General features: G+C 34.7%; 1 protein-coding gene across 2 annotated transcripts in view; it reads left to right on the plus strand.

Annotated features, from left to right (window-relative positions):
* EYS (eyes shut homolog) overlaps positions 1 to 22,639 on the plus strand; it is a 1,775,980-nt gene that overhangs the window by 451,027 nt on the left and 1,302,314 nt on the right. For both annotated transcript variants that reach the window (XM_057527983.1, XM_057527984.1), the window contains exon 12: positions 4,955 to 5,076. In XM_057527983.1, coding sequence (XP_057383966.1) covers positions 4,955 to 5,076 — 122 coding nt within the window. The remainder of the gene's footprint in view (positions 1 to 4,954; positions 5,077 to 22,639) is intronic.

Genomic DNA, 22,639 nt, shown 5'->3' on the forward strand with positions numbered 1-22,639 from the left:
GGTAGTGTTGTATTTTTACTTCTTTTTACCGTCCTTGGAAACTTGAAATCCTTTTATTCAACTTGGTCCAGTTTCTATTGCTCTTATTTTTTGGACATTAACTATCATTTGGGGTTTTTCACTGTATATAGATCATTGCCTTCAGTAGTTTCTAGGGCCGTTTGGGACTACCATAGTTTTTCCAACTGCCACTGTACTTTTAAGCTTTGAAAACTTTATCCCGTATCCCAATTCTTTTTATTATACCCTTATCCCTACAGTTGTGAAATTACTGATAAAAGCTGAGCAGTTAAATGACATAATGATTACTGGACATTCTCTTCTCTGAGGTATTCAGCCAGGAATTTTTAGAACTTATATGTATACATATATGCTACATTTTGGAGGATAAATGTTATTATTTAAATACTTTCCAAAATGTTAATATCCACATATATTAACTATGCCTGGAAAACTGACACCCAAATAATGATTTTGCTTTATGAACAATTTGATGATGTTTACGCCTCACTTTTTGTTTCATCTGGATTCCCTTGGGTCAAGTCAGCTTATTTCTTATCTCCAAATACTTGTGTGCATTTCATCCAATGACAATCGTTTTATCTCTCTGTATTTTCTGAGTAAAACTTAAAATTTAGTTTCAGGATTGATGTGTTGGTCTTAAGACTGAAGGCTTATTACAGTGACATTTTTTCATTGTTTATTTGTTTTGAGAGTAGCAAGAAATCTAACAAACAAAGCTTATAATGATTGCAACCTCCAGGGTACCAGAAAGAAAACATAAGGAAGCATCAAATCATTAATAATGTACTTTCTTAATTGCAATGTCTTCAGAGAACATTATTGAACAAGAGGTGAGAAGTATGAAGAAACAAAATAGTATTTTAAAAATGCTGTCATTTAACATTGCTACCTGCTGGTACTTGGTTAGATGAAGCGTAGAAATCATAAATAACATTTCTTTCTTAAATTGTAATGTAGAGAAAGAGAGAGAATTGCAATGATAATATGGAAGAGAATTATGAGTCATTGCCTAGAGACTAAATTGGATGCATTTATGCAGAAATATGCCAGTAACTGACAGCAGTGGTGGAGGGAACTTGTTCATTGGATATGCACTGACACTGATTCTTTCCTTTGAGTTTCTCATTGTGAATTTGGACCTTGTGAAACTAGTAATCCTTGTGAGAATGGAGCTGTGTGTAGAGAGAAAATGAATCTGGAAGCATTTCCCCTTGGGTGTCAGTGCCAGTGAAGGAGGGCTTTGCAGGTCCCCAGGGTGAGATCACTGTCAGTCCTGCTTGCATGGACCTGGCTATGACCTTGAACTCACTCAGCCACAACAATTCTTATAGAGCAGTCAACTAAGACTCTGATGGAGGAATGGAATAGTTCAGGATGCAACCATGGTTATCTAGTGAAGGTTATCTGCCTTCAATATCAAAATTAGTGCCAATTATTTTCACAAAACACCCCAATTCTGACAAATTAATTTATATTTATGTCAGTCATAATGGTAACAAATGAGAAAATTTAATGAGATGTGACCTCTATGTTCTGGTGTCAGAATTAACCATTTTTCTTTGTTTTTTAATGGTAGAATTTTTTAAAGTATTTATTTGTAGGTATGGGAAAGCACTATTTACAATGATTTAAAATTATTTTAGCCCACTTATTACACACACACACACACACACATACTTTTTCCTACTGAAATATGTATTCCTGAAGGAATATAAATTTACAAAGGAAAAAGAAGGAGTTAGGAAGAAAAGAAGAAAAAAATGTAAGGAAAGGGAAAAAAAGGAAAAAAGAGATATTGAATGTTGGAACATGGATTTTTCTGTGGAAAAGCATGCCAAAAATGGATAATTTTATTAAGACACAGGAAAATCAAGGCATAAAATAGCCCTGTGAAGTGGATATGGCTAAGAGACATGAGAGAGGGAAAAAAAATGAAAAGGAAAGAGACAGTGAGCTAGAAGGAGTTGGGAAAAAATGTCCATTTTATTTTGCCTTATTTAACCTCCTTAAAAATATGTTTTTACAATTTTTACATGGTCCCTTACTAAATGAATAAATGGTTAAAATAATGTAATGTATGAAAAAGCACATTTTGATAGAAAGTTATTTTATTTTTAAATGGTATCATTTAAATGAAAGTATGATTTTTAAACCAAATATCTGCAAATGCATGTCCTTAAGAAGTGTAATAATTTTTTTTTTAATTCGGTGAAGAAGCCCAGGTTTAAAATAACAGGTAGAGGTGGGTGCCCTAGCAAACTGTAATATCTACATAGATATTAATATATAATTAATTGTTCTAACACTGTGTCTTCTAAGCAAAATATATTTTGGGGCTGTGGGCCACCTCTTTGCTACTCCTGATTTAAACCAACATTACTGTCTTTTTTTTTTTTTTTTTTTTTTTTTTTTTAGATTTTGGTACTTAAAAGATTGTGTTTTTAAATATGTGAAATTCTCAGATTAACTTGAAATAATTCAGTATTATCTTATTTCTGAGTTCAAACCCAAAGGCTTTTGGGGGTGTTGGGAATGGTTCTCAAATTTCTGGGGCTCACTAGAAATAAAGAAGGCACGGTTGCATGCCTGAGAGAGAGGCCAACAAATTTTTTAGATCTAGATAGCCCTAGTATGAGGGTAATATACGGTTATATATGGCCACTTCTTATATGTTCTGAGTGACATAAATATATATATAATTTTATAAGTCTCTGTAAATATTTTAATTCTTAATTTCTTATACTATAAGAAAATACAATTTCCAAGTATGCTACATATAATGCAATGCTACCTATTAAATTTTCGGATATCATACATTATATACTATGGAAATGTAAATTTTGGATACCTGATATATTGATGTATTTTATAATAGCATTATCCATAATATATTTTGGACAATGCCCAAGGAGATTTAGCTACTAGAGAACTAAAACATTTATTAAAAATTATATCACACATGTAAGCTGATATCAGCATAAAACTATGACACTGTATTCTTAACACTTTCTCAAAAATAAAATAGCATGGGAAGCCAAAATTTTGAATTCACATTAGTAGTAGTATTTTTACATGACTATATATGAGAAACAATTATTAATATGTTTATGTCAATTTATAAATCTCAAACATTATGTGGTTATTCACCACATTGGCAGTACATTATTAAAATACTCACCTCTGTATTTTAACCACAAAGTTTTATGTTACCAGAAACTTTGACTCAGTACAACTAATGTATGATGTTTCATGTTTATTTAAGTATAGAATGAATAATACATACAGATTAATAGAAGTCTTATCCGATGAAAATTTCAATTCAAAATAGTATTATGGAATATTTATAAACAAAGACTGATACATATACAGTGACTGTATTTTCTCGTAAAAATAATAACAAAACAAGACAATATGCTTAAAAAGTATTTTCTGATAAAATTGTGATTAATCACATAGCCCATCGTTAACAAATTAGATATGAGAAAGAAAATTTGTTTATTTGTTTTAAACTTTAAACAAATTATGTTTGTTTATTTTCCCTATGGTATCCAATTTAATTCTCTAGGTTCTCATTGGGCCCATAGCTCATTTCTTAGATTCTTAACCCAGAATAGTTAACATTCAGAAAGTAAACTCTGTCTTTCAGACCCTTTGTTAATTTCAATTTATCTTTTGCTGTAATTTTTCTTTTAAAAGAGTTTATCATTTATCTACATGGAGAACATCTACATCTATGCTGACATTAATTTGACTCTAGCTGCTTGTTACTTGCCAATTTGTATCAGTATCCAACATGACTTATAATCATGAACATTTTAAAAAATATCATTATGACTCATCGTACTCCACAATGTCTTAATTACATATTGTATCACATTTGGGTTTGTTAACATACCTAATGCCATATACACGATATAAAGATGCACCAACAGATACCATTTTTTTTTCATTAATTTAGTTATAGCTATACCTGTATATTTATTAATCATTTATTTTCAATGAGATGCTAAAAACTAAGTTTCTTGATTAAAAAAAGTAAAGTAAAACAAAAGTAAAATCTTGTCTAAAGAGCCGTCAACTCTGTGTCTCCCTTGACTCCGGTTGATGGCCATGGGCTGTCTTGTTTTTCTTCAAGGCCACAGTTACATTTGTTGGGCAGAATCCTGGCTGCACAAACCTAGAAGCCACACAGTGCATTGACAAAGCTGTTTCCACCCAGGACCTACTCGTTTAATGAGAGTAGGATTAGGAACAGGCATGTGGCACGGAGTCAGTGCGACTGCTTGGTGGGTCTCAGGAATGGTGGGGACCCAGGCATCAATCCCGCCTGCTGCAACCATGATCAAGCCGCCATCATGTCCTTGAGATGCTTCAGAGACTGTTCTTTTTCCGTCATTAATGGTAAAATAGATTCTGATCATTACTTTTAAAAGATTATGGTGAAATGTGAAAACTCTTTTTAACTAAGGTTTAGTAGTTCTATGTCAACTTTCAGATCACTTTGCACTTTAAAGTACCTTGTCACACAAAGAACTTTATAAACCAGTTAATTTCCTGTTTATTAAACCTAAAACAATCTGGTAAAAGGTAATTGATACAAAAGTGACCCATTTACCATAGGCATTGTTTACTGACAAAAGAGATAGAGAGAAAACTGGATATTTTCATTGTTGCTTTGCAAATTGTTACCCTTTATTCATTGTGATTGTTCTCATTTCAAATAATTCAAGTTTTTAAGTTAACAGAACTGAGCAAGATAATTATTTAGAAACTGTTGTAGAAAATTGTGTAATAGAGTACAAAATATAAAAATTCACACATACTTTGGTTAAAAGTGAAATGCATTCAGATGAATACAACATTCTTTAGGGTAATTAACATTATACCATGATTAAAGGAATGTTAAGAGTTTTCTTTCTGTTGCTTTCAGTGGTTGATGGCTTCTCCTGTTTATGCAGTCTGGGCTCTGCTGGTCTGAGGTGTAAACAGGACTTTGATGACTGCATCCTAAATGCCCATGAGAACAATTCTACCTGCAAAGATCTGTGTCTGGTTAGTATCCATGAATATTATTAATGTATCTGAATGTGGGCTAGCATAAATTAACCCTTACAGATATAGTTGACATTTGCCTTTGTTGCATGTTGGTATGTGTATATATACATGTGCATACTTTCAAAGATTAGAAAACAGAAACTCAAGCAATATTTTCTTAACCTAGTAGTAAAAAGATATTCTATTTACCACCATATACAGGTTAATGTAAATGTTATAAAATGAGTAGTTTACTCTTTGGATTCACAACTCTTAGTAACATTGAGTTTGTGTAAAATTTCAGAAATTATTCTAAAACTGCTGTTAATCTTATGAGAACCACTTTCATCTAACTCAAGGTATTGTATACACACGTTATATATTTCATCGTCATTTATAATCTTGAATTCTATTTTGATTTCCATCGCTTGCTGTATCCCCATCATTTCCTTCATTCATCTGTATTGGTGCTGTCCCTTTGGTACATATTCATTTGTCATCGCCTTTGTCACAAGCATGTGCCATTCTGCCTTAAACAGACTGTGACACAGTTCGCAAATCAATGGGATCCCTTCTGGCCCTCTGGCTCCTCATTTTTCAGGAAGCCTGACATAAAAAATGTCAGCTCAAGGTGGATTCATGGACCAGCTTCAGAAAATATATGACAGGCTACACAAGTTAATGCTGTGACACTGGTGCAGGCTCAGAGCTGAGGCTGTAGCATCAGAGCTGGCTTTCACAAAAGGACTACACTAGTTGAAGTTAGGAAAAAACATTTGAAAAACAGATCTGTTTTCATCCATATTTCAACTATCAGTGTACTGACATTGTTTTAACAATAAAAAGATAATTTGTGGCAACTTGTTTCTTTGTACAAGGAAGGCAGACACCTAAATGAAAAATTATAACTAAGGTCTGGATAGCCGTGACCAGACACGTCGATGGCGCAGAGGCTGTCTAGCCACTGTTATGCATGGGTGTGGTCCAGTTGCTTTGTTTTTGTTCATTCCAGATTCTTCGTCTAAATCAGTCAATCCCATACCACTTTGGGGGGGGTTCCTGTAGGCCTGAGTGTGTCACCCTATGCTGGTCTCTGAGGTAAGAGTGGAATTCTTTCCAGGAAAAGGTTTCCTCACCTGCATATAGGATGTATGTAAAAGGTACATACCTCTTCTAGACCTTCTTACATCTGTATTTTAGACATGTAATTGCAGTTGCTCTTTTCAGGCCCCAAGGAAGGGACAAGGTGCTGTCTAGTGATGAGTGACCTTTAAGGCAGCAGAGCTGAGAGACAGGAGATCAATGTTGATTTCCTGACTGAACCCCCAGGTGCCTGCCCAACCCTTGGATCTAATTATGTGAGATCACTTATGATATACTTTTAAGTATAGCTTGAGCCAAAGTTCCTTTGATTTGCAGGTAAATCATCTAATTTCCATAATGTGATTAAACTTTATTTTAGTCTATGATTTCAGCCATAACTTCAGCAATAATAGAAGTTTATGATAGTAGAAAGAGCTTCTTGCCCATAATTATAAGATTCCATTTCTACACCTGACCTTGAGACAAATTATCTGTGTGACACTAAGACAGCCTTTTGACAAGTCAGGAACTGCAACTTTAGGAGCTGCATTGTATCAAAGAACAGAACTTCTAAGTAGAGTATTCTCTCATTTATCCATTTTATTAGTTGCTGATAAGAAGCTAGTCAGACTAACTTTAGACAAGTATTAGTTTAAAATCTTGACTCATACTTCCAGAAATTGTTATAATATAATAAAGAAAAATAAGAATTAAAAAAAAAATTGGAACTCACAGAAACAGAGAATAAAATAGTAGTTATCAGAAATTGGGTGTTGTGGGAAATTAGGAGATGCTAGTCAAAGGGTATAAGTCTTCAGTTATAAACTGAATAAGTTCTAGGGATCTAATATGACTATAATCTAATAATGACTATAACTAATAACACTATGTACATATACTTAACATTTTCTAAGAGAGTATATCTTAAGCATTCTCATTACAAACACCAAAAAGGTAGTTATGTGAGGTGATCAATGTGTTAATTAACTTTATTGTGTTAATAATTTCACAATGTATACATATATCAAGCCATCACATTATACACTTCATTTGTCAATTATATTTCAATAAAGACTGGGAGCAGGGAAGAATAAAAAACAAGAAAACAAACAGAAAGCAGCAGGGTTGAAAAGGAAATAAAATTCTCAAACTACATAAAGTTCGCTATCATATTTTATTAATTGATTTAAATGTATTAAAATATACAAGGAGATCATTGAAATTGCCTAATTCCTAACTATAATTTATATATCAATTATAAGAAGAAAAATACCACTGGATTGGTGATATCCTTCCAAGAGACGATATTATGGAGACAACAGATGGTTTAAAAAATGAAAGAATGTTCAAAGCATTTGATAGCTTTTAGATATTGTGTCTGAGCCCCAAGGTTACCCTCAGATTTGATAGTTGACTAGAAAGGCTCAGAAAAACTGATTTATTCCTGGTCAGAGATTATTACAGTGAAAAGTTATAGATTAGAAATAGCAGAAGGAAAGGCAAAGTGGCAAAGTCCAGGAGAAACCAGACACAAGCTTTCAGGTGTCTTCTCCCAGTGGAGCTTGGTGGACAACAATTCTCTGAGAAATGATGTGTGACAAGATGAATGAAATGTCACCAACCAGGGAAGCTCACTCAAGCCTTGGTGTACAGGGTTTTAATTCAGGTCAGTCACAAGGCATGGACTTTAGCTAATCAGGCTCCACCTCCTGCAGTGTTCAAATTGATACAGCTTGGTACAAAGCCCCAGGTTTAAAACAAGGCTTTCATCATAAATCACATCATTAGCAGAACTATTGGGACTAGCCCAAGGTGTCAGGTATCAAACACACTGTTACCAGGCAGGATATTCCAAGGCCCAGAGGTTATCTTCCAGGAGGCAGTAAAGGGTCTGCCCTTCATTTGGAATATATAAGGTTTGAGCACCCAAACCTGCTAAGTTAATTATTGCACCAATATTGTGTTAAATATTGCATTTTTGTGTAGGAATAAAGAGTACATAATAGTATAATAATAAATTGAAACACAAAATCATTGCAAAGACACTAAGTCAGGCAGAAAGAGCTAAAAACTGATAATTCTGAAATGAAACCTGGCTAAAACAGACAACAGAAGTAATCAGTATAAAGCAAGGTCCAAATTGAGTTTCATATTTTCTTTCTTTCACTGACTCATTAGTAAAGACAATTGTGAAATGCTCTTTGAAGGCTTTAAAGTGGAAGAGAAATAGAATACATAGTTTCTACAAAAAGTTTAATAATTGTAATAAACAGACGGATGACTTTATTCAGTCTAAGGCACTCATACCTGACTATAAGAGTCAGCAGCCTACTTGTAGTGTGGCTGGAACTCCCCAAAGCAACCCAGGCAATGCCACTGACATGAGGCGTGTTTCTTCTTTGAACTTGACATGACTGTAGCTTCAAATGAACATTTTCAAAACTGCAGCATTTCCTTATGATTATATGTAGCATCATGAATGTGATTTTAGATAAAAAGCAGAAAATCAGAAGACTTTGAAACCAAGATGAGAAGTATTTTGTAACAACAAGACCATTTTCTTCTTTCCCTTTCTTTAAGGTTCAGTAAACCTACAAAAAACAGTGGGAGGAAAACAAGAACATTTTGAATACATAGTACATAATAAGATACAGATGTTAAGTCTGGGTAGAGTAAAATTTATTCCCTCACGTAACTTTCTCAGATGTGTATTTGAGAATGACAATTTCCTTATGCTTATTTAAATATGTATAATCAAATTATTCTAGTATTTTCCCTCTCATTTTACTTTCATTTTCCTCTGTATCTTACATGAATAATGAATACTTAATTTTGATTACAGCAGGAGAAACAAAAATAGTGCAGTAGAACCAACATGTGGAAAGAACAAAGATTTTGTTCATATACAACTATTTTAAAACTTATGCATATTATATATACTGGCATATTACAGATATAAATTTTCTCCCTAACAGTCAGGTGCAAAAAACAAACTGAACTTATGTGTTTTCTAGTGAAAAATAAAGTTGTCTCTACCTTCCCCACCATATGGTTGCAAAACCCATGTCAGTGATTTGAGAGTTGCCCATGTCCTCCCTTTTGCTTTATAGAGTCGAAGCTGTAGGTGGCAGAGCCAGCAGGGCAATCGCCCTGCTTTGCAGTTCATTTTGGCTGCCACTGAAATGCCCATTGTGTCATTCCCATGCCCTTTTCAAAAACAGGTTAATCTGCCAAATGACTCTAATCCTCTCCTACCAAATCTGGCTCCTGGTACCCTCTCTGCACCCCTCAAGTGCAGGATGCTTAGCTAATTAGTGACCAGGTCCCAGTTGCCCCTTCAGCAAAACATTTGGAGCCACTAAAACGTTCTGCTCTCTCTCAAGGATTGCAAACCCTCCATCAGAGTGGAATCGGTCCAACTGCTCTATGTCCAGATACAAAGCTTCATTTTTTTCCTACTCTCCCTCTCCATGAAGATTTGCTTTAATCTCATTTGATGGAAATTAACACCAAGACTCTGACTCAGTGTCAGCGCTTGGAACTCCAGAATTGTCAGAACACAAAGAACTGCCTAAATACTCCTTGATGGAGAAAAGAAAAATTCCAATTTTGTAGCAAAAGAAGACAGTTACACATTTCATTCTCAAAAATTGCTCTGTTATATAGGAGTATGACAAAATTTGTCAAGTGTCAAATGTCTTAGCTCTCATGTGCCATCTTTACTATGGCTATATTGTATATTAATATTGTTTTTAAGTCATAGGTCCTAAAAAATATCGCCTAAACTATTAAACCTCCAAATAATGAGTTTTTTTCTTGTTCATTTTTAACCTTTATTAGGTTAAATATCTTGCCAGTTTTTGGTAATTTAAAGAGTAAAGAGGAGGTTTGGAGATTGTCTGGCTTTGACATGGATTTGTTCTATGATTTACCCCAAGCCACTTAACTTATTAGATCCATAAAATTAAGAAATGTTAGAACATTCTTCAAATTCACTATATATGGAACAAAATTTAAAGGCAATATAACTCCATTTTATTTAAGTATCAGAATATACGTAAGCAAGTATCTATTACTGGACTTTTTAATTGGGTTATCAGTTTCTTCAATCAAATGAAAGAATTGGACTCAATTGTTCTTAACCAGGGAACAATTGCTTAAAATTCTGATTCAGCTGCTGAATCCAGACACCTGGATAATTTGTGATTCCTTGTGATTTTGAGAATCACAAGGAATCACAAATTATCGAGAATCACTAGACTAGGTATCCAGATGGCACTTTCCAGCTCTAAACTTTTCTGATATTTGGGGTGGAGTACAGAGGTTATTATTTCATGTGTACTGATAACTCACAATTTAGCACCTTATATGAGAAATAAAATACAGTCTGAAAAAAAACGAGAGATTTCTCCCCTGTGTTTTTAGCAGCATATTTCATTACATCTTACATTTAACGTATGATTTCTCTTTTGGATTAGTCCATCTGTTACAGTGCTTTTGTTTTTTTGGGTTTTTTGTTTGTTTGTTTTGTTTTCAATTATACATCACTTTTATTAGTTTCAACCCCAAGTTTTCCTTAAAACAGTAATATTTCACTTTTACTGTTTTTACATCCATTAAAGCCACCCCACCTTACTGCAAAATTACCCCTATGCAATTAAATACTGGATCCGTTCACTTTGATTTTGTTAACAAGTGAATAGAAAAGATTCTCTCATCTCATTGAGAAAACATTTTCCTCCGACACCTTGTTCTATCTGGTTTTCTTTAAAAGAGTTCTAGCAAAGAGATATTTCAATGGTTGATTCTTGCTCCTTTCACGATGTTTGCTCGAAATTCCCAAATTCCTTCAGGCTGACGTCTTTCACTCCATAGATTTACTGACTAACCCTAAAACTTGGCCCCACTTAACTCTGAGGGCAGCCCCGCCTCCCCAAGGCTGAAGAGGCTTCAGTGTTTTTTTTTTTTTTTTTTTTTTTTTTTTTTTAATTTATTTATTTTTGGCTGTGTTGGGTCTTCGTTTCTGTGCAAGGGCTTTCTCTAGTTGTAGCAAGCGGGGTCCACTCTTCATCGCGATGTGCGGGCCTCTCACTATCGCGACCTCTCTTGTTGCGGAGCACAGGCTCCAGATGCGCAGGCTCAGTAGTTGTGGCTCACGGGCCTAGTTGCTCTGCGGCATGTGGGATCTTCCCAGACCAGGGCTCGAACCCGTGTCCCCTGCATTGGCAGGCAGATTCTCAACCACTGCGCCACCAGGGAAGCCCAGTGCTTTTGTTTTTAAGACAAAGGGAATAAATCTAACTTTTTTCATACCAATTCTTTTCTGAAGGAAATAATAATATATTGTTTTCGCCTCACTTGCAATAGCTTAGTGAAGTGTCAATCTCTTTATGTATTGACATTTGCTAATCAGAAAATTTGTGCATGAAATTATAACTTTTCATAAAGGCTGGATATAATGCTTCAAATCATTTTGAGAGTATTAAAAAATAATCAATGGTTAATTGATTGTAATGCTATACCAAAATTCAATTAAGTCTTTTGATTAAATTGATTAGTTACAAGGCCTTCAGTAATGAATATATAGCAAAAATGTTTAATCTAAATCGTGATGCATCAGCTAACAACCAAACTCATGGTTAAAAATGGCACTGTAGTGATTAAGTGACACAAAATGAAGTCCTTTGGGTATGTCCATTCTAAACAGCCTACTTTTGTTTATGTAGAATAATATCTGCCTAAAAAATTTTATTACCCAGATCTCTACTTTTCATTACACAGCTTTTAGTCTAAGAATTTATTGAGAATAAGTTACATTTATGAAAGTGGTTCAATGTGATGGGTGTCAGTTTTCTTTCCTTTCTACAATATGGTAGATTATAAAATTGTTTTCCTTGTATAATCCAAGAGGAATATAGAATTTTAGTTCAATCATCTGATGATTGTATAATTCTTTCAATGTATTCCCCTCAATTGTCAATTTTGATCAGCTAATATGTCTGTCTGAAGCACCCCATTTCTTCACCTCTAATCTGTTGTTTTCAGTCTGTCATGGTAGTGAAACACATAACCAAATTTGTTAGGATTATATGCAAAGTAAAAACAAATGGATCCTAGAAAAGATTTGTTGATCCACCTGAGTAAAGAAATACATGAGCTTTAATACTTTGGACTTCTTATATCTACTTTGGAAGCTCAGACATATTTTTCCTTCTTTCTTATTCTAAGATTCGTTACAGAGAAGTGAATTTTACAGATGGTTGAGTTTTGAGGTTTAGAAATCTGTGGAGCAGTGTGAACTTCATAACTGTTGTCTAAGAATGTAACTAGTCAGAGAGAAATTTTCCATTTTCAGAGTCTCCAGTAAAAGTGGACAGTTCCTAGAAATAGTCCAGTTTTAAAAATGATTTAGAACTGATTGAATACAATTTCCATTGCCAACATTAGCCAAAATACATCAATAAATAGGTTTATTTTCAAATCATTATCAGACAAGTTAATCTTCAAAGTATTTCAATACCGGCATTGTACTTTTATATTATTGTTTGTTGTATTTACGTCACTATAACTAGGACTCAATTCTGGGCTTCACAATTTATTTCTGAGAATTTAGTGAATAGTTACACAGTAATTTATTCTTTTTCCTAAAATATATTCTTTCTACCATTTACATGGATGCCATTTTCAAGTGGTTGAGGCTATATAAAACTGTTTTTAGAAAGCTGTCATGCTGTGTTCAGATACTGTTTTTAAGATGATAATAAGAGAAAAGACACACATTTTCCTTCAGAAGAACAGGTTGGCTTAACAGTATATTATTAACTGACAAGAGCAGTGACCAAAGAACTGTAAATCCTTCATCTCCATCAATGAAGAGCTCCACTGTGTTCTAACTCTGTGTCATCCCAATTCCCCATTTGTCTGTGAGGAGTTTATCAATTGTGAAGAGTGTAGGAAATTTTGAATAAGAGAGTGGATATATATGTATATGTGGAAACAAGCATATGCGCAAATATGCATACACATGTGAGTGCATACACACAAAAGAGAATATGTCTTTGTTCTTTAGCCATTTGCCAACCATCCTGATTTAAACAGATAGCAAGAGGTTTCCAACATCAAGTTCTGGAGCCCAGGTTAATTACTTCATATATGAACTTGTCTTGGTTATAATACATACAGATTAATTAGAGCTAGCAGATAAATAGCTTCTTTATGTAAACTGATGAAAAGCTTTGGTTAAGAATAACAGAGAGTGGTCTTTGCATTTTCTCAATTATAATGGGTCAGGTTGTGCAGCATGCCTTTCACAACCAAAGGCTGCTTGCACATAGGGGACAGGCCTTTGAGTCCCACAGCTTCCCTTCCTAGCTGTGCCACCTCAAACAAGTCACTTATCCTTTCTAAGCCTCACTCAGCTCATTATAATAATGCACATATTAGTAACAGTTACTTTGCAGGATTGTTATAAAGATTAAATAAGATACTGCATGTAAAATACTTAACACATTGCCTGCCATGTATAAAGCAATTAACAAATATAAACCATATTTTATGATGCTGAGAAGGAGGAGGATTTAATTGTGGCTACAGAAAAAGAGAGAGACAGGGAGGAAAGGAAGGAGGAAGAGAGAGAGAGAGAGGATATGAGAGAGAGAGAGAGACAGGGAGAGAGAGAGAAAATAAAGGATAAATGAATGAATGCATGAATGGATTGAATGGGCAGGTCTTTATCTCTATCTCTTTAGCTAATTTTAGATTTCTCATAGACTAAGAATCCCATAGATTTCCACATCTGTGACTCTACTCCTGTTTTGTAAATAAGTTCATTTGTACCCTTTTATATGTGGAATTTTTTAGATTCCACATAGAAGCAATATCATGTAAGAGAGGGGATGAATTGGGAGATTAGGATTGACATATGCACACTACTGTGTATAGAAAAGATAACTAACAAGGACCTACTGTATAGCAAAGGGAACTCTACTCAATACTCTGTAATGGCCTATATGGCAAAAGAATCTTAAAAAAAAAAAAAAGTGAATATATGTATAACTGATTTACTTTGCTGTACACCTGAAACTAACACAACATTGTAAATCAACTATACTCTGATATAAATTTTAAATAAATAAATATAAAGCATATTACATACACACACACAAAAGAATCTCATAGAGTCTGTACTCATCCCAAGATTCCAGGGATCTGGCAACTGCTGATAACTTGTGTTCTACATGATCTCAGGCTGCTGGGGTTATTGGGCAATCTTTTAGGACTTGATGTGAGATTGCTACATTTCTTTTTTTTTTTTTAAATTAATTTATTTATTTATGGCTAAATTGGGTCTTCTTGCTGCGCGTGGGCTTTAGTTGCAGAGAGCGGGGGCTACTCTTCGTTGCGGTGCGCGGGCTTCTCATTGCGGTGGCTTCTCTTGTTGCGGAGCACGGGCTCTAGGCGCACGGGCTTTAGTTTTGGCTCGCGGGCTCTAGAGCGCAGGCTCAGTAGTTGTGGCACACGGGCTTAGTTGCTCTACGGCATGTGGGATCTTCCCAGACGAGGGCTCGAATCCGCGTCCCCTGCATTGGCAGGTGGACTCCTAAACACTGTGCCACCAGGGAAGCCCGAGATTGCTACATTTCTGATGAAATGCTCTGCATATGATGGACACAAAGCAGAACACGTCCACCTGTCTCTCTTCAGACATCAAGCCTTTAATCTGGCTAACTCCACCTAAATTTTAGTGCCACAGCCTTCCAGGTTAGTTCCCCTGATTTAGTTGCTGGCCTTCTCTGCCCTCTCAAAGCAAGAAGATCTCCTGTCATCTAAGTGTTGCACTTAAAAGACTATGATGAAAAATCCATCTTCTATACTTAAAAAAAATTTGGAACAAAAACTCAAGAGAATCCCATAAATATAGTGTGACATAGATATAAGTGTGAATAAGTATATGAACATATATACAGACATATAGGTCTAGAGTGTTATTACTGATCCTGTCACTTTTAAAATATATATACAATCAAGGGCTAATTGCATGTCAGGAAATGTAGATCCCACTATTTTCTGTGCTGTGGTGTGCCTTTCTAGGACTGCTTTTATAGTTTACTGGATATCATAGAAGATGTATTTTACAAAGAAAAGCACAAGCCTCTTGGAAATAAGCCAGGTTTCTTATGGTCACACTGTGATGTAAAGCAGAGTTAGAATGGTCTGCAGATCCCGTGCCTCTCCCATATTTTCCTTCTCTCCTAGACCTCGCTGAGCCTCTGCAAATATCAGAGCTTGAGTTCAGTTGCCCACAGGACTCACAAAACTAAGAAGGATGAGAATCCTGAGATCAAATCAGTATTTCAGAGACTCCATAACACACCACAATCACCTGTACCGTTTCTGAAAATACCTGCTAATTGGGACTCACTTCCTGGGGGTTCTAATTAAGCAAATAGGAACGAGGTCTTAGCCTTTGTGTTTTTAAAGTACATCACAGAAGATTCACATGCAGAGCCATAGTGCATAAACACAGACTCCTGGTGGCCACTGGGCTGCCTATCCCGAGCAACACTCAGCAACCAGCCAGTGCTCAACTGGATGGAAGCCTGCACTCAGAGGACAGACCCTTTCAGGGAATGGGTTGTTCACAGGTAATGCAGCCAGAGACTAAAATTAAAGCGCCAGCTTCTTATCTGCAGATTAACTGGAACTGAAAAGAATGTAGAGCTAGAATTATAAAAAGTAAATTTAGTATTAAAATAGAGACTTAGAACGCTAATCATTGCTTTCTTTCTAAAGTGGGAACTTTCTATGGAAAAAGTGATCTCCTTAGCTGGTTTTGACAAGCAAGTCCAAAGGCCCTAGTCATCAAAGGAGTGGCTGTTAGATGACATTGGTTTGGAAGGAGTAGGCTGAGCAGTTAAGAGACAAAATAGTCAGAAAGGAAAATTCCAGAAAGTTCCAGAAAGCAAAACTTGAATTTGCCTCCCAATGGCAACCATTTACATAGCGTTTAGTATTTATAAATATTTACCTAGCATTTTCATTGTATTAGGTATTATAAATAATCTATATAGGATTTAAAATATACAGGAGGATGTGTGTAGGCTATATGCAAATACTACACCCTTTTATATAAGGGACTTGAGTACCCAAGGATTTTGATATCCTCAGGAGTCCTGCAACCAATCCCTGGAGGATACCAAGGGATGGCTGTACACAGTTTCTACTAAATTATGATTTGATATTTGCAGGATACTTGGAGTTTGAGAGTGTGAAGCCAACCTCTTGCTACCCAACTGAGATTTTCTTCCAAGATTTGAATGGGAACTTCAGATACAAATCCTATATGTTGTAAATTGGACCCTTAATGCTATAAGCAGCCTGGAGCATACTGAGAACTGCTGTTCAGTTGTTCTTACTAAAGCTTGACAGAGAACCAGAGCTGTAGAGGGAATACTGGTAAGAAAAAATACAGTCATTTCATCAGTAGTTGCAGTAAGAGAAACTTACAGCATCTGGGTACAAGTACCCTGGACGTAAGAGAGGTAATGGAACACAGGAACATCGATTCCTAGGCTTACAAGCAGGTTACTAGAGCAGAATTTACTTCTGAACCAGAAACGTAGTATGGAAAACATTCACAATCTTATAAAAATTGACAGCTTGCCTCTTTGGTGGGATATTCAGCTGGCAAACTCATTTAATGGCTATAGTGACTGGAGGGAGATATAACCCTGTAATTGTGGTGCAATGCCTTTTAGAACTTGTTATGATATTTTATGTTTAGTAAGAGAATGATGGACTGAATCAGAAACAGCCAGGTCACGGAGCATGAAAAGCATTACTGGAATAGTGTGGAAAATTAAGGAGGAGTCTAGCGATAGGCACTGAGAGACAAGTGAGAGTTGGTGGTAGTATCATGAGGTGAGAGGAGTCTACAAGGAAATATTCAGAGGACATTGCTGTCCCTTACTTCTTAAAGCAGGTGTTTATTGCCTTGCCACAGATTTTTGAAGTCCAATTTTCATTCTTCAGATGACTGGGAGTATGTCAAGTGAATGACTTCAATCCAGAAATTATCCAAGGTGATAGCATAAAAATGTATTTATACAAATTAAAGCTTGAATACTAGAGCTATTTATTGAAGATGTGTTCTTACTAAATAAGTTAAATTTAAATTTTGAAGTGTAAAATTTCTTAACATTTGGCTTTTAAGATATTTTATTAAATGTTCTGTATACACATAAGAGTGAATGATTTTTATAATGGTAAAAGGTTTTAAGGTATTGTATTTTAATCCAGCTATAAATATATTTTAATAAACTCAAAATTTACCAAAAGAAATTAATTTTAATTACAAACCCCTCAATTTAATAAGAAAAATTGTTAAGAGAAAAATATCTGCCCCATGGCTTCTTTTTCATTACTGAGGATTGGAATAATGTACTGATCATCAAACATCAAAAAAGCCAAAGATTTTGAGAACATTTTCTAAGTATATGAGCCCCTGGTCACTGTGAAATGGTACCAATTACTGCACTTAAGCCACCAGGGAGTTTGGTCCTACTGTGTTCTAGTGGACACAGAGAGAGGAATAATTTTTTTCTTAAAATTTGCCAATCTAACTAGCTAATCAATGGATTTCTGTCATGTGTCCTCTCATTTTTTTTCTTAAATTTTGTGTGATGAATTGGAATAAATATATCCACAATTAACACTAACTCTTTGGTCTGACTTTTAAGTATATTTTGGCATCCTAAGACAAACTAAACACTTTTAAAAATAAATGAATTTGAACCAAATCTAAAACAATATTAAAATTAATACTATAAAAATCCAAGGGAATATAATGTAGAAAAACATTTTTAATTTGTTACATATTGTCCAATTGTAATTTGGCACTTATTATTGTCTCTAAGGGGAAACAACTGAATGAATAACTCATGAAAATCAAAATTCAAAACCAAACTATAATCAGTGTTGTTAAGATTTATGTATAGATGTCTGTTAAACCCTAATACAATCAGATCTTATTGTAGAGCAAGTTATGTATCAATCATTATATATGCCTATTGAGATGTTCCTGTAGAAAAAAAAAAAAAAAGTTTGTTTTTTATTCCTCCTTAGATAAAAAGTTTGACTTAATTTAGATAAAAGAAGACAAAATTGTTCCAAGTAAATTCTTCTAGAACTGCTTAGATTGTGGAGGGGAGCAGAGAACCATAAAGGGCAGGAATGAAATAAGCAGGGCATCTTCCCCGTTCCTCCAGACTGGTGACTTAACCAAACAAGTGGGGCCAGAGCCTGAGGTGCTTACTGAGAGACTTAATTAGTCACACCTGAAACTCGTTTGTTTCTTCTTGTTGTTCATGAAGTTAACAGGCAGATGGGAGAGGAGAAGTTCTAGCCCTAAGCAAAGTCATAATATTTCTGTGGGTTAAGACCTATTCACAGGGTCCTGGTGATGTTTGACAAAAGCAGTCTTTATTGGCCATCTGCTTTTGCTCTCAATGATGACCTGTGATTGCATCAGTCTAACTGCCACCTACTGGACCAGTTTATACAAGGACTGTCCTATATCTGTGTAGTCATAAAACAGGAGATACTCCTTGTTACATAAATGCAAAAGCTATACCAGAAAATTAATAAATGTGATGTCAAGGGAGGACCCAATATATATTTGTTTTCTGATCTTGATCAAGAGTTATAGATCCCATGAATTTTATAAATAGTTTATCATTTCTTTGTGAAAGGGATACAGAATCTGAAAAATTCTTGAAAACCTGAAATTTCCAGAAGCTAGGAAGGAAACTTACTTCTTCTAGCAGAAACTTGTTTTCCTACAACTGGAGTGGTGTTGGTGGGGGTGGGCTGGGGGGACGGATGACACTAAAACCTGGATTACATCAGAGGAAGCAGCCCACCAGCAAAAGAGACCCTGGGCTGCATTGTAAGATGCAGAGGTAGTTCAGATTTCTTTACTGTGCAAAATGTTATAAATCCATCGTAAATGAGTTTATAAGAAAGTATATATTTTCCAATTTAAAGTCATGTCTTATCTGACAATAATCTATACTAGCTAATTATTTTTTTATGTTTTCAAATAATTCCATGGTCTTATTTTTCTTGTATACTAAGATTGATTACTATAGAGTGCTGAGCTACCTTTTTAAATTCTCTAAGTAACTCTTTAATAACATTAAAATCCAATTGCAAAATTATTGCACATTCTTTTGTAGCCAGTTTAGAAAACTAGGAAAAAAACAGTAAATTTTTTAAAAAGTTATTTTGAATTTTATTACTAAAAGAACCATAACCAGTATATTCTGCTCCAGAAAATTATATGGAAAATACTGTCTCATATCTTTTAGTTTTCAATTGATCATTCAATAACTTAACTGCTCCTTTAGAAGATAAGTCATACAGTGGGATAATCAGTCCAGAATGGGGTCATCTCTTCTCCATCACTGGAAGAGTAAGAAGGAGGGTGGTTTATGTGAAGGCCTAGGGACTAAATCTGACCTGAGAGGACTGTAGTTTGGGTTCTGGTAGTTGTTCTGTAATGGTTTATGTTTGAATTACCTTCCAAATTTAATATCAGGAAAATGTCATATTTGAATCAGAATGCCCATCTTCTTTTGCATAACCAGGGTATCTGGTAAGTCCAGGCCGGTTGTGACATAGAAAGCCTTCCTGGAGTTGGTGACCTCTCCGTGCTTTAGACACTGCTCTCCTTTGGTGCTTTCTCGGTTTACTAGTACCTGATGGCCTCCACCAAACGTCTACAGTGCTGGTGTCTGAACCCTACAAAATAGTGAAAGCTTGTTCCAAACTGATCTTCTTCGGTTCCAAGGTTTTATGAGCCCTCCATTTAAAGACTGGGCTACAGGGTATTTTTCCACCAAGACCCAAGCTGTGGAAATTACCCTTACATAAATCAAAAACTTAGACACAATAACAAAGAAAACGTTCTTTGCCTGATAGTAAATCAGCATGTTCATTTTACAGTAACCTCATTAATGCAACTACAGAGGAAAGAAAAAAGGGTGGGATCTTTAAACAGGTTTCATAAGAGAATCACAATATCTTTTAAATAATGATTTAAAATTTGTGGCCAACAATTTTTTTTCATCTTATCCTTTTAATGTACTTTTGTGAGCACTATTTTTGTGCATAGTGTGAGAACTTTAGTGTTGTAGTCGACTCAAATGAGTGTGCATGTATTTATTATCTATCTGCTTATCTTGACACAAATAGCTCATATACTTCCTCATTTCTTATATTCATGCTGAAGAATGAGTAGACTAATTGACATAATGCAGTGATCTATCTTTTTTATGTTTTCACTAGAGAAAAAGTACACTCTGCTGAGACAGGTTCAGGTAAGTAAGTCTCTCTTACTCCACAGTGTATCTTATTCTGTGTAGGCAGCAAAGATTCCTGTTGACATTTGGCCCGTAGATGACCTCTTTCAGAGCTAATTCCTGTGCAGTTACACTCTGTAAGTAAATCAAAAGATGAGGTGTAGTATGAATAATTTATCTTTTAAAGGATCCACAATATCAATGTGAAGGAAAAATAAAACTGACATGAAGTTCATAATATGATATGATATCTATTTATTTAATAGATTTATGCTTGACAGCCATTTCTCTGGTACTGACAAGCATTACAAGGATTTTTTAAAAAACACTTCCTAAATATATTTAGATCTTGTTAACAAAGAGCTGAAAAATAAAGATTCTATGTAAATCACATACAAACATATTCTAATTAGTTATTATTATATTAACATTAATTATTATTATATGTTATTTATTATACATTATTTTAAAGGTTATACATTATTAATAATTGCATCTGGGGTTTTGCTGTAAAATTCTAATTTATTAAGTATAAATGCATCTCAATGAAATGATTGGAAAATTTTTGTATAAACTATATTTATACATTTTCTAAGACATCTACCATTAACTCTAAATAATGATATCTACTTTAGGTTATTAATATTTAATAAAATTAAGTTTTTAAAAACTCTTCAAAATCATTTTAAAATTTTCTCTATATATCTATTGTGGTTGAATTCAATGACAATGGATATCCATGGCACTATTGGGTCAAACTTTTGTAAACAGTCTCCAAACTTCTTTGATTTTGATTCCCTATTAATAAAATATTTTGTTCATATATTTCTAAAATATGAATTATTTGTAAATTACATGCTACATGACTTATTCCACTAATACAATTATAAAAACATGCACACAAAATATCAATAAAAATATAATACAGTAAATAAAAAATAATTTTAAATGTTACATTATTTATTATTAATCTAAAGTGTTTGCTTATTTTAAATTTATTATAATTGACTCATGAGTGCAGTGTAATTAAATGTGCCATCACCTTTTTTTAATTGTTGAATTTTGGCATACTCATTTGAGTCAGCTTCTGATTTCAATTTGTGAAAATACTTGATTTTAAGAACTGACCAAGATGAAAAAGATACCATATGGTGGTACATAATCAAAAATAGAAAAAGTATAACATTAGCTGTGCTTCCTAAATCCTTTTATTTACATTTCAGCTACACCCACTAATTATGCAAACCCTGCAGAGAGAAAGGGGAGATACTGCTGCTGGCTTGGTCTTCTCTGCTCCCCTTTTTTTGCTACAGGTACTACTGTGGCTGATATTCCTGAAATCTATGATTATCTGGTTTAAGAAGGTACCTCTTACTACAGTGAGGTGCTTTATTTATTGTTCTAATTCTTTGGAGTCACTGCAGCTGGTACCATCCTACAACAGCTTTGTCAGGGCAAGCTCTCTCCTTCATCTGTCACTCTTTACTCCATGACCATCCCATCACTCTCTTCTAGCCCAAGAGGAAACCTTCTTGAGAGGATCCCTTTAAAAATGGTCAGCAATATTTCTTCCATTTCTTTGGTTTCCACTACTATTGAGGCAGTAATATAAAGTAGCTGAGATCTCGGGTCTGAAGCCAGACTGCTGTGTTAAAATTGTGGCTCAACCAACTATGAACTATAACTTTGGTCTAATTATGTCATTTTTCTGTGCTACAGTTTCCTGAGCAATATGAGGAAATATATGGGTAAAATATGGAAGTAATTGCTATTTTTGTGAGGTGATCAGGAAAAGTAAAAGGAGATATTGAAGTAAAGAGCTGAAAAAAGTGAGTGAGGGAGTGAGCCATATGGATGATCTTGGGAGAGTACTCAAGGTGAAGGACACAGAAGGTGTCAGTTTCTCCAAGGAAGAGCATGTTTGGCCCGGCAAGAAATAGAAAGGGAGGTGAGTGTGGCTAGAGTGAGAAAGGATGGTTGAGAGTTGATGATTCAGAAAGAAGGAATGGAGGCAGATGACCACAGACCTAGCAGGCTCTCACAAAGTCTCCATTTTTTACTCTGAAAGAGGAGGAGAATCAATGAAGGACTTTGAATAGAAGTTTGACAAAGTCTGACTAAAGTTTTTTCTTTTCCTT

This window comes from Balaenoptera acutorostrata, chromosome 14 (genome assembly GCF_949987535.1).
Source record: "Balaenoptera acutorostrata chromosome 14, mBalAcu1.1, whole genome shotgun sequence".
Classification (NCBI taxonomy): domain Eukaryota; kingdom Metazoa; phylum Chordata; class Mammalia; order Artiodactyla; family Balaenopteridae; genus Balaenoptera; species Balaenoptera acutorostrata.